The sequence below is a fragment of the Oryctolagus cuniculus genome, chromosome 12 (genome assembly GCF_051225735.1).
Source record: "Oryctolagus cuniculus isolate XC-2025 breed Fujian yellow rabbit chromosome 12, ASM5122573v1, whole genome shotgun sequence".
Classification (NCBI taxonomy): Eukaryota; Metazoa; Chordata; class Mammalia; order Lagomorpha; family Leporidae; genus Oryctolagus; species Oryctolagus cuniculus.
Window position 1 is genome coordinate 54,383,353 of NC_142878.1, and position 11,691 is coordinate 54,395,043.

General features: G+C 42.0%; 1 protein-coding gene across 1 annotated transcript; it reads left to right on the forward strand.

Moving 5' to 3' along the window:
- Positions 1-2,737: 2,737 nt before the first annotated feature.
- RNASE9 (ribonuclease A family member 9 (inactive)) lies at positions 2,738-11,089 on the forward strand. The gene is made up of 3 exons (XM_002717871.4): positions 2,738-2,891; positions 6,148-6,379; positions 10,090-11,089. Exon 3 carries the CDS (start codon positions 10,097-10,099, stop codon positions 10,661-10,663), a length of 567 nt encoding a protein of 188 aa, XP_002717917.1. The 5' UTR covers positions 2,738-2,891; positions 6,148-6,379; positions 10,090-10,096; the 3' UTR covers positions 10,664-11,089.
- The last annotated feature ends 602 nt before the right edge of the window (positions 11,090-11,691 follow it).

Consider the following 11,691-nt stretch of genomic DNA (forward strand, 5'->3'; position numbering starts at 1 on the left):
GTTTTCATTAAGTTTATTTTTCTAGCATCCTAAACTCCACTTATCTCTTTGCTCCTATAGAATTCAATAGTAATAACTGTTTCAGTGTCCTCCTGTATTCACTCTAACATCTGGGACTAGTCCAGTTTGATTTCCATCCATTATCCTCCTTGTTATGGTATTTTTCTGCATCTTTGGATCCCAGATGTTTTGATTCTGCATTGCCAATTAACCTTGTGGGATATTGGTGGCATCCTAAAAATCTTCATGAGCTTTGTTCAAGAGTATTTGGTTTGGGCCAGTGCTGTGGCAAAGCGGGTAAAAGCCGTTGCCTGCAGCACCTACATCCCATATGGGCACTGGTTCGAGTCCCGGCTGCTCCACTTCTCAACCAGCTCTCTGCTGCGGCCTGGGAAAGCAGTAGAACATGGCTAAAGTCCTTGGGCCCCTGAACCCACGTGGGAGACCTGGAAGAAGCTCCTGGCTCCTGACTTCGGATCAGCCTACCTCCGGCCGTGCCGGCCACCTGGGGAGTGAACCAGCGGATGGAAGACCTCTGCCTCTCCTTTCTCTGTATAACTCTGACTTTCAAATAAATAAATAAACCTTTTTTTGTTTTTTTAAAAAAAAGGATATTTGGGACCCTGGGATCTTAATTTTATGATCTGGTAGGCAGGTCAGCAGTGTTCAGTCCAGGGCTAATTATTACCCACCACGGAGGCTAGACCTTCCTGAGTAGTTCACTTAGGGTCTATGATTGTTTCCTTTTCAAGTTGGCTGGTGAGAGTAAGCACTGTTTCCTGGTTCTTTTGGACGGCTCTTTCCCTCGCCACAGGTGGATTTATTCCACACATGTTACAAACAGCCCTCTGCTGGACATTTGAGGGGGACTGTGCAGATGTCCAAGGCAGTGTCTGGGTGTAGCTCTCTCCTGTCTCATGTACTGTCTTGTGGACTGAAGCTGCTTTGTCCTCTCAATTCCATGTCCTCAACTCAAGTGGTCTGCAAGCTCTGAGTTCACCCTCACTTCACCTCTGCCTGAAATCTCTCTCAAGACAATAAACGGAGTCCTTTAGGGTCCTCCTTGTAATTGTCCTTTCTCGCAATGATCCGAGTGTTTTGTTGACATATGTTCAGGATCTTGAAAATAATTTTTCAAGAATTTTGTTAGTTTTTTATTGTTTCAAGAAGGACGGTAGCTCCAGTCCCTTGGACTCCATCTTGGCTGGAAGCTGACCCTAGTCCTTCTTTTTCTGTTTTCTTTTTTTCACTTTAAAAGCAGTCCAAAGTATTTTCCTCTAAATATGCTTCCCTCAGTTTTAGGGAGCTAAGCAGCTTCTCTTTCTGTTTTAGTGCAAATGAAAACATATCATGGCGCTAGAGCTGCTACGAACCCTGGGAACTTGCTGTATGTACGATGAGGCAGACGAATAAACAAGAAGGCGATTTTAGCAAATTGAAATGAGCAGAGGGAAAGCTCCTGGGGAAGCAGCTGGGAGAGACTGCTGAATGCAGGAAAAAGCCATTCAAAGAAGTGGTCTGGGGTTTTATAGTCGTTGGAAAGTTTGTGCAAGGTCCTTTTAGAAAAGTGTTTCTTGTGTGGTGAGCTCATCCCGCCTTATCGCGATTCCTCCCATATGGTCGCGACTCTTACAAGACACAGAAAAAGGTCTATCTCGGGCCTGTCCGGGGAGCAGGGGGTGGGGGTGGGGGCTGCTTGTCTTCCACGTGCTCCCTCCGGAGACTGCGCACAGACAACCCCAGCCACCCGGCCTTCTGCATGGCCTGGGGGCAGAGCCTGCTTTTCTCCTGACTAATCAACAACATTCTTCCTGTCTCTTTTATTATTGCACTTGCTTTCTAGCTCCTAACCCTGGGTCAGGAAAATGTTCCGCATTACTGGAGGGGCCCCTTTGTTCTCTCTGTTTTTCTCCTTCCTGCTCTCACTGCCTCGCAAAGCTGCCTTCATACTAAGCATCGCTAATCAGTGATGCACGACATGAGGCGTGCATGGGCTGGTGTGCACATTTCACAGGAGCTAAGAAAGGGGTCAGGATGCAGCCTACCAGGTGCCACTGGAAGGCTTTGCCACTCTTCAGAGACACAAGGATCCAGAGGAAGAGAGGAAGAGACTGGAATGACCAGTTCACAGCAGTTAGGATCTGCGTAGAGACTGAGGGTGAATGTGGTATCAGCCACCTGCTGCAGCCCTCCTGTTCTCTCACCCCAGGACGGCCAGACGGCCTCTCAGGGATAGGAAACAGCACAATAGTCATTTCACTCGCTTGAAGGTGAATGATGTAAACAGAGTTGTAAGCTATAATATTAGTCAAAATGAAAACCCCAACAGGTCGTTGTCCAAAAGACAGCTTTTATACTTGCAACTACTTTTTCCCCCTTAATCCTAACTCAGAAAAATATTCCCTGAAGACTGTGCCCATGATTTTGAGGAAGCCAGTGGTATATAGCCTTATACAGGGCATATTCTCATCAATAAACTACAAATATAAAGAGCTAAATATATCCCATATGCAGGTTTGTAGCACAGGCTTTAAGAAACATGAAGAGAACATCAGTGTTTTCAATGACATCCAATATTGTCTTCTGTGTACTAATCATTGCTTGCTTTCTGTGTGATAATTAAGTATTATCTCTGTGTTGGAATTAGGTTCCACAATTTATTGGAAAATCAACTGGGGGCCGGCATTGTGGCATAACAGGTAAAGCCGCTGCTTGCTGGCCAGCATCATGCTCACTATTAAGACCATTTACAACACAGAGGGAAGCTATAACCATGTCAATCAACACCCCCGGACAAGAAATGCACTTTCTCTTTTCCTAGGACAACTTCAGATCCCTGGATTCTTCTAGTTCCATAGGGAAGGTAGAAGTCACCTAAAATAACAACTGAGGTAAATTTTGCTGTTATTTTCTAGAGTTGGGTTTTTGTTGTAGATAGGTAGGATTTAGAAAAGAGATTAACACTTTCCCACACCCAGGCTTGAGAAGCAAATTCACATTGCACGGATTTGGAGAGTACTTTTTTCCAAGCTATTGTTGATTTTTGAACTTTGTTTTTGGTGTCTTTGGATGTTAGAGTTTGTCATTTATTTTTGGTGAAACGAAAGCAATAACTCATGTACTTGGGTATGTGGTTAAGTCTGTATGTGTCCAATCAAGTCTTCTAATAGTTCCTTTATGCCTGTGCTCTTATCTTGTTTAATGAGGACAACTTTTATTGACCCTAGGACAATGAAAAAATATCCTATTATATTTTTACTTAATGTTCTTAATTTAAAAAAATATTAGTTGGGGTTCTAGTCTATTGTAAATTGAGTTCGTGTGTGTGCGAAAGAGAAAGCATGTGCAATGTGAATTCTAGGGTCTATGTTAGTTTTTCTTAATATAGAGCCCATTGTCTCACCAGGTCTCCTTTTCTTTTCCAAAACAAACTCTATGATATGTGTTCCACACTTCCATTTTTCTGCCTTTGTTGTTTCCTGAAACAAATTATGAAATCAAATAAACACCAGTGGCTATAGCTCAATCTACAGCTCCAAAATTCATACTAATATTATAGGAAAAAAGTAGCAAAAGCTATCTAGCATAATGTTTCACAGTCTTCTAGAACTGTATGATTAAAAGCTAAACAAAACACAAATTAAAACTAATTTGCAAAAAGCTGCCTCTAGTTGTTTAGAGATTTTTGTGATTCTAAGGCAGGAGACAGGCCGGCTCCGAATCCAAGACGTCCAAGTGACCCATGGTGCTGCTCTGGAGGCTTGTTTTCCAATGATTAACTTTTGTGTTTCTAGTCTATGTGCCTCTGTAAGCTTTAAGACGCAAACCTTTTTATTGGCCCTAGGAGGAAGAACTGTCTTCCGTTGAGCAAAAGACGCAGTACCCCAATAAAACTGTTAATTCTCTGTTGCCCCACAGGGGAATGTTTTTCTCCAGATTTCCCAACCTGATACCTAATATTAAGTTTGGTTAGGGGTGTGAAGGTCTGAGATGTAAACATTGCTATGAAATGTTTGTGAGAAGTATAAATCCTAAGCTGGTGAAATCTTAGATTTTAATGTTTTTACATTTTTGAGAAAACATTTTTAATGTACTTTATAGTGAAAGGCTAAGTGCATCACTAAATAAAGAGTTCAACAAATAGAAAGTAAAAAGACCATAGCTCAGCAGGAAAATAGGCAAGGGCTACATCCAATAATCAAATGAAAAGATGTTCAACTTTACTCATATAAAGCAAATTTTGAGATAGTCACAAAAACTATAGTAGTATATAATTCTTCACAATTTGACAACAATTTAAAGCAAAGTTTGATAAAACATTGCATTTGCAACAAAACTGATACAGGCATTTCTTTCTATTTTTTGTTTTTGTATTTTGATGTTTTTAAAAAAATTTTAGCCCCTATGTATGGGGGAAGATGCAGTGTTTGCCTTTCTGTGTTCAGTTTATTACATCCCACGTTATGTCCTCCAGGTGCAACCATTTGCTGCAATGATAAATTTCATTCTTTTTTACAGCTGACTACTTCATTGTATGTGTGTGTATATATACACATATCTATATGTATATATATATATATAACATTTTCTTTATCACTCATCTGATGATGGACACCTTGATTGATTCCATATTTTGGCTATGGTGAACAGTGCTGTTACAAACATGGTGGTACAAACATCTCTTTTTGACACAGTGTGTCCATGTCTTTTAGGCATATACCCAGCAACAGGATTACTGGATCACATGGCAAGTCTATTTCTAGTTTTTAAAGAAATCTCCGGGGCCGACGCTATGGCCCAGCAAATTAAACATGCTTCCTGCTTTGCCAGAATCACATATGGAAGCAGGTTTGAGTCCCGGCTGCTCCACTTCCAATCCAGCTCCCTGATAATGGCCTGGGAAAGCAGCGGAGGATGGCCAAGTGCTTGGGCCCCTGCACCCAAGGGAGACCCTGAGGAAGCTCCTGACTTTGACCTCGCCCAGCCCTGGCTGGTGAGGCCATTTGGGGAATGAACAAACCAGCAATAAAAGATCTCTATCTGTCTCTCTCTCTCTCTCTCTGTACCTCTGCCTTTTAAATAAAATAAATAAATCTTAAAGAGAAAAAAGAAGAATTCTCCATACATTTCTCCACAGTAGCTACACTAATTTGCATTCCCATCAACAATATATAAGAGTTCCCCTTTCTCTATATCCTCGCCTGCTTTTGTTTCTCTTGTCTTTTGAATAATAGCCATTCTGGCTTGGGGGAGGTGGTATCTCATGGTGGTTTTGATGGTGATGGTGAATATTTTTTATATATTTCTTGGCTATTTGTATTTCTCCTTTCGAGAACTGATTTGGTTATTTTTGTTGTTGAGTTTTTTTAAGTTCCCAATATACTTTGGCTATTAATCCTTTTTGGATAAGTAGCTTGCAAATATTTTTTCATTCTGTGAGGTGTCTCTTCACTCTGTTGATTGTTTCCTTTGATAAGCTGAGCTTCTGAGTGTGCTGTAATTCTATTTGTCTGCTTAGATTTTTCTACCAAATTTCACTGAGAGATACCCTGGGCTTCCCTTCCAAAGGCTGGTCTATTCCTAAGGACTGCATATGTTTTTGTTCAACCATTCAAATTAAGGAAGTGCTTTTTCCTTGTGGTGATGAAACGCTAGCGTGCGCTGATACCAAAATGTAGGGTTTGGGAAATTGATGCTTAATATTTAAGAACATGCTCAATGCAAATATTAAAACTTAATTCCTTTGCTGATTATTTTGTTGTTACTTTTTTTAATTTGTAAAATTGACCACTTTAAAGGTAAGAATAAAAAATGAACCAGTAACATATCATTCAGAAATAATGTTCTATTAAAATCATATTTTATTTTTGTCTTTTTTCCTCTATGTAATCTGTATTTTTATTAATTGGGATCCTGTGATAGAGTTTTAAGTTTTGATTTTTTCCCGTTTCTTGGAATTCACTTTGTCTACTTCTGTATTTGGTCCCTGTTAATGGTTTTGAGTAAGAGGGAACAGCCCTGCTGTCAACAGACGGAATTCTGCTAGGATTTTGATTGTGTAGTCTTTCCATTATTCTCAAAGAAGGACACACATTTCAGACTGACCAATCAAAAGACCCCACATCCCTGTATTTATTTCTGTGACAGAAGCAAGGCCAATCAGAACAGTTATCTCCCATGCTGGATGAAGGTGGGAGAACACTGCACTTCCTGCTGTGACCCTAATACAAAGGTGACAACCATTGACTCTGCCCTTGTCTGGAGAGAGACTTACGGAGAACGGAATCAGTGTGCAGAGTGGAGAGGGGCAGTGCAAACAAGAGCCCAGTGAAGAGTTTAGCTTCATTCTCCTGTTGGACCCCTGGGACTTTCATCTTCTGTGAGTCAACATAGTTCCTTTGACATTTAAGATTGTTTGTTTGGGATTTCTCTCACTGTCAATCAGGCAGTCCAGTTATGATGATATTATAGCACAAAATATTTTATATATCTAAAATTCCATTGAGCGACACATTTGCAAATTCTGGAAAATAGTCCATTCAAAGAATATGTAATTCATGAATATAGAGTACTGCCTCAATAACTTTTATAAAAATGATTATTATTGCTAACATGGTTATGGATAGGATTTAATTTAACCTTTTCTATATTTTAATGCTTATATTTTCAACAATTTTAATATTTATATTTTCAAAAATTTCAGATTTTTGTCTCTCGTTGCCCATCCTTCCATAAACATTTTTGCAACTTAGAATCCTAACTATTAAAACCCTGGGGCTAGAGCAAACCTTTGGTGCTGTGGTTGAGATGCCATTTGGGACACCAGCATCCCATATTAGCATGCCTGGGTTTGTGTTGCCTCCACTTCTGCTTCCATCTTCCTAGCGATGTGCACCCTGAGAGGCAGCTGGAGACGGCGCAGGTGCTTGAGTCACTCACATGGGAGACCCAAATACGTTCTGTGCTCTTGGTTTCAGCCTGGCCCAAGCCTGGCTGCTGTGGTCATATGGGGAGTGAACCAGTGGATGTGAGATCTTTCTGTAGCTGTCTGTCTGCCTCTCTGTCTTTCAACTAAAGTTAATTAATTGATTATTGGAGAATTATAAGATTTTCAAGGTTTTTAATTATATTTCTCTTTTCAGAAACAATTATAACAATTTATTTCCTCCAAAAAATGCATGATTTGCCACTTCATCACACTCTTAGCAACACTGAATTTATGGGGTGTTATAATTGTCACCAATTTGAAAGATATAATTTTAATTCTTCCTTTTGTGAATGAAGCTATGTAATAATTATGATAGTTGTCTATTAATGTCTTACTGTAAAATTTTAAAGCATTTTGCTTTTTCTCTTTAAATATTGACTCACTTTTAAAACACCATTAAATTATCCATTATCAATTAATATATATTGATCTATCTAAAGAACTCAGCCCAACCTTTTCTTTTTACTGGTTCATTCCCCAAAAGGCTGCAAGGGCCAGGGCTGGGCAAGGCTGAAACTAGGAGCCTGGAACTCCATCTGGGTCTCCCACAACAGTGCAGGTGCCCAAGGACTTGAACCATTTTCTACTGCTTTCCCAGGCACATTAGCAGGGGACTAGATTGGAACTGGAGCATCTGGGACTTGAACTGGCACCTGTATGGAATGCTGGCATTTCAGGCAGTGGCTTAACCCACAATTGCACCACAACACTGGCTCCTAAAATAGCTTTTGAAGGATAAAAACTTTTAAAGGGATGATAGAATGGATTTTTCCCCAAATAATTGATAGTGGGATAGTGTGCAAACCATAAGAAAAGAAACTTCTTACTATACATTAACATAAATTCAAGATGGATGCAAATTTTTAAGAAGTCTATAAAAGTAGCAGAATAGAACATAAATGAAAATGCACAGACTTTGAGATAAAGTATTTGGAGAAGCATGAAATCAAAGGTTGAATTAATAAATAAAGGATTAAGAAGCTTGGAAATCTAAGAAATGAAGATGCGTCGTGCACCGACACCGTGAGTGACCTCAGTATGCACTTCAAAAAGTTCATGGAGGGGCTGGCACTGTGGTGTAACAGGTAAAGCTGCCTCCTGCAGGGTCGGCATCCCATATGGGCACTGGTTTGAGTCCTGGCTGCTCCACTTCTGATCCAGTTCTCTGCTTATGGCAGTGGAAGATGGCCCAAGCGCTTGGGCCCCTGCACCCATGTGGGAGACCTGCAATAAGCTCCAGGCTCCTGGTTTTGGATTATCTCAGCTCTGGCCTTTGCAGCCATTTGGGGAGTGAACCAGTGGATGAAACACTTCTCTTTCTGTCTCTCCCTCTATCTATAACTCTACCTCTCAAATAATAAATAAGTCTTTAAAAAATAAAAAAGAAATTAGAACAGGATTTTTGCCAGGCTCAGTGTAAAACTTTAAGCAAGTTCCCTTCACAAAGAGATGCCTATTATAATAACTACAACCATAATACTAAAAATAAGTAGTTAACCTTGTGCTTGGCACATACCTTCTTATTGTGCTTATTGTTTATCATTATTTTTAAGGGTAATTTCAACAATGTATTTGCCTTAGCTGCTTAAATTTAGACCTTGTTTGATCCCCTTCCCCAAGGTTGTGACTAACACCAAAAAAGAAGATAATGAAAGATGTAGTTAAGGAATTTTCCTCATCAAAGCAGAATGCTAAGAAAGGGGTTGGTGATTCACTTATGTCTCTCTCTCTCTCTCTCTTTTTTTTTTTCCCTGACAGGCAGAGTGGACAGTGAGAGAGAGAGACAGAGAGAAAGGTCTTCCTTTTTGCCATTGGTTCACCCTCCAATGGCCGCCGTGGCACTGCGCTGATCCGAAGGCAGGAGCCAGGTGCTTCTCCTGGTCTCCCATGGGGTGCAGGGCCCAAGCACTTGGGCCATCCTCCACTGCACTCCCTGGCCACAGCAGAGGGCTGGCCTGGAAGAGGGGCAACCGGGACAGAATCCGGCGCCCCGACCAGGACTGGAACCCGGTGTGCCTGCGCCGCAAGGTGGAGGATTAGCCTGTTGAGCTGCGGTGCCGGCCTTTATGTCTCTTTTTTAAAAACGATTTTTTTTTTTTTTTTTTTGACAGGCAGAGTGGACAGTGAGAGAGAGAGAGACAGAGAGAGAAAGGTCTTCCTTTGCCGTTGGTTCACCCTCCAATGGCCGCCGCTGCAGCCGGCGCACCGCGCTGATCCTGGCAGGAGCCAGGAGCCAGGTGCTTTTCCTGGTCTCCCATGGGGTGCAGGGCCCAAGCACCTGGGCCATCCTCCACTGCACTCCCTGGCCATAGCAGAGAGCTGGCCTGGAAGAGGGGCAACCGGGACAGAATCCGGCGCCCCAACCGGGACTAGAACCCGGTGTGCCGGCGCCGCAAGGTGGAGGATTAGCCTATTGAGCCACGGCGCCGGCTTTAAAAACGATTTTTTTTTTGCTTTTACTTATTTGAAAGGCAGAGTTACAGAGAAAGAGAGGGAGAAATCTTCCATCTGCTGTTGTGCTCCCTAAATCCACTGCTTTCCCAGGAATGTGAGCAGGGAGCTGGATTGGAAGGGGAGCAGCTGGACGTGAACCAGCACCCAAATGGGATGTTGGCGACGTCCCAGGCAGTGGCTTAACCCGCTAAAGCCACAACACCGGCTCCACTTCGTGTCTCTTTTCAGAGCAAGTTCTCAACTCCTGGGAAGGGCCAGCAGCACTCGCTCCAGATGGAGAGAGCACGGAGCCACTCTCCCTCCTCTGCCACGGCTACCTTGATCTCCTTTTCCTTCTCCCTCACCCTTCACCCTTCCCGTGCTCCATTCCTCCGTTTTTCCTGAATTCTTTTTCTTCCTTCTTCTGTTTATTTCTCTCCTTGTTCTCCTTTCTTTCACCTTTTCCTTGCTTATCCACAATCTCTGGGCTAATATACCCTTTATAAGGTAATTTTAGTAATTCAGAGGAAACAAATTGTGAATTGTCAATTAAAGTAGTTAGCATTCAGAATAGCAATAAGTGTTAGAAAAATTGCCCTACAAATGAAATAAAATACTGCCCATTTTCACAATACATTATATCTCCTTACCTCTTTCACTCTCTACAGAAAAAAGATGAAAATTCTCATCTCCAAACATCCGCTGCCTCTAGTGCTACTGCTGCTGCAGCTGCTACAGCCACTACAGTTTCAAGACAATGAGAGACGCTATGATTTGCCACCTGATAAAGCAGATGAATTTGAAGATTATTTGGAAGAATTTAGTAGTACAGGGCCTACCAGACCACCTACCAAAAAAAAATTCATAAGGCTTTCCCTTATTGGAACAGAAAGGACATTAAGTGATTCCTTCTTCTGCACTGATACAGTCAGGCTAAAAAATGTTCACAACAAGTCTCGTTGTGTGACGGAACATAATTTCATCGTAATGCCATACGATGATGTGAAAAACCTCTGTTACACGAGGTATGTCGAGTGTAAGAATGGGATCAAGAAATGTCACAGAAGCAGGCTGCCGATAGAGGGAGTGTATTGTAAATTAAGAAGAGGGACCACTCTACCTGACTGTGATTATGATTCAACTTATAAGATGGGCTTTGTCCTAATTACTTGTCGATGGCAAAATAGTATCAAAAAACTTGTTCCTGTTCATGTAAATGATATCCTGGTGCTACAGGATTGAAAACAAAAACATCCCAAGTGAAGCCTTCCTCGGTGGTGCAGGTGTCTCCCAGAACAAAGATGCCCTCCATGAAGAAGAAGAATTTCAGAAGTCAGAGTGAGAGGATATCACACTCTCCACATGAATCTTTCTTCATCAAAATTGAGAATGGTTATTTTCATTCCATTAATTGTAATCATCAGCCTCCCTCCCTTCCTGTCCGAACATCACTCAAAGGCAATGTAGGCTGGGTTCACTGCGAGATGGTTTCACCCAGGTCTCACAGTTCCACATGTTTTGAATGGGTCATGGGTATGCATGCCTGCCGTGGGAGGAAGGGCGACCAGCACTAAAAGGAACGGGAAGAGGTTGCCGGAAGCATCCTCCAAAGATGCAGTCACGTAATTCTCTAGTTCAGCAGAAAGAATAAAGTGCTTCAAAATGCAGCGACTTTGGTGTGCCTATGTGTGGTTTCCAGGTATGAAACTCTTTCTAGGGGCGTGACTTGACACCAACAGAACTCAAATTCCTTTGAGACATTTGTGTAAGCCACCCTCCTGGGCTGTCTGTAGATCGTTCACATGTCCTGTTGCTCCTATACAACACAGCACAACACAGCACAGCACAACACAGCACAACACAGCACACATAACCAAAAAAAAGTAGCTCAGGTAGGGGACGCCTCCGGGTAAACCCCTTGAGATACTTGGAAAAGCAAACTCCCCAAAGTACTCTCAGCCGTGCAGTGCTGTCTCTGTGGATTCCTAGATCTCTAGTTTAGACATCAGTGTTCATAAAAACTAGAAATAAATCCTCACTTCCGGCACAGGAACAATGTCTTTTTTTTATATTTTAAACATTTATTTATTTGAAAGGCAGAGTTACAGAGAACGGGAGAGAGAGATGGGGCAGGGGGGTGGAGAGAAAGAGAGAGAGAAATATCTGCCATCCATTGGTTCACTCCCCAAATGGCCACAAAGGCCGGAGCTAGGCTGATCTGAAGCCAGGAGACAGAAACTTCTTCCAGGTCTCCCACATGGGTGCAGGCA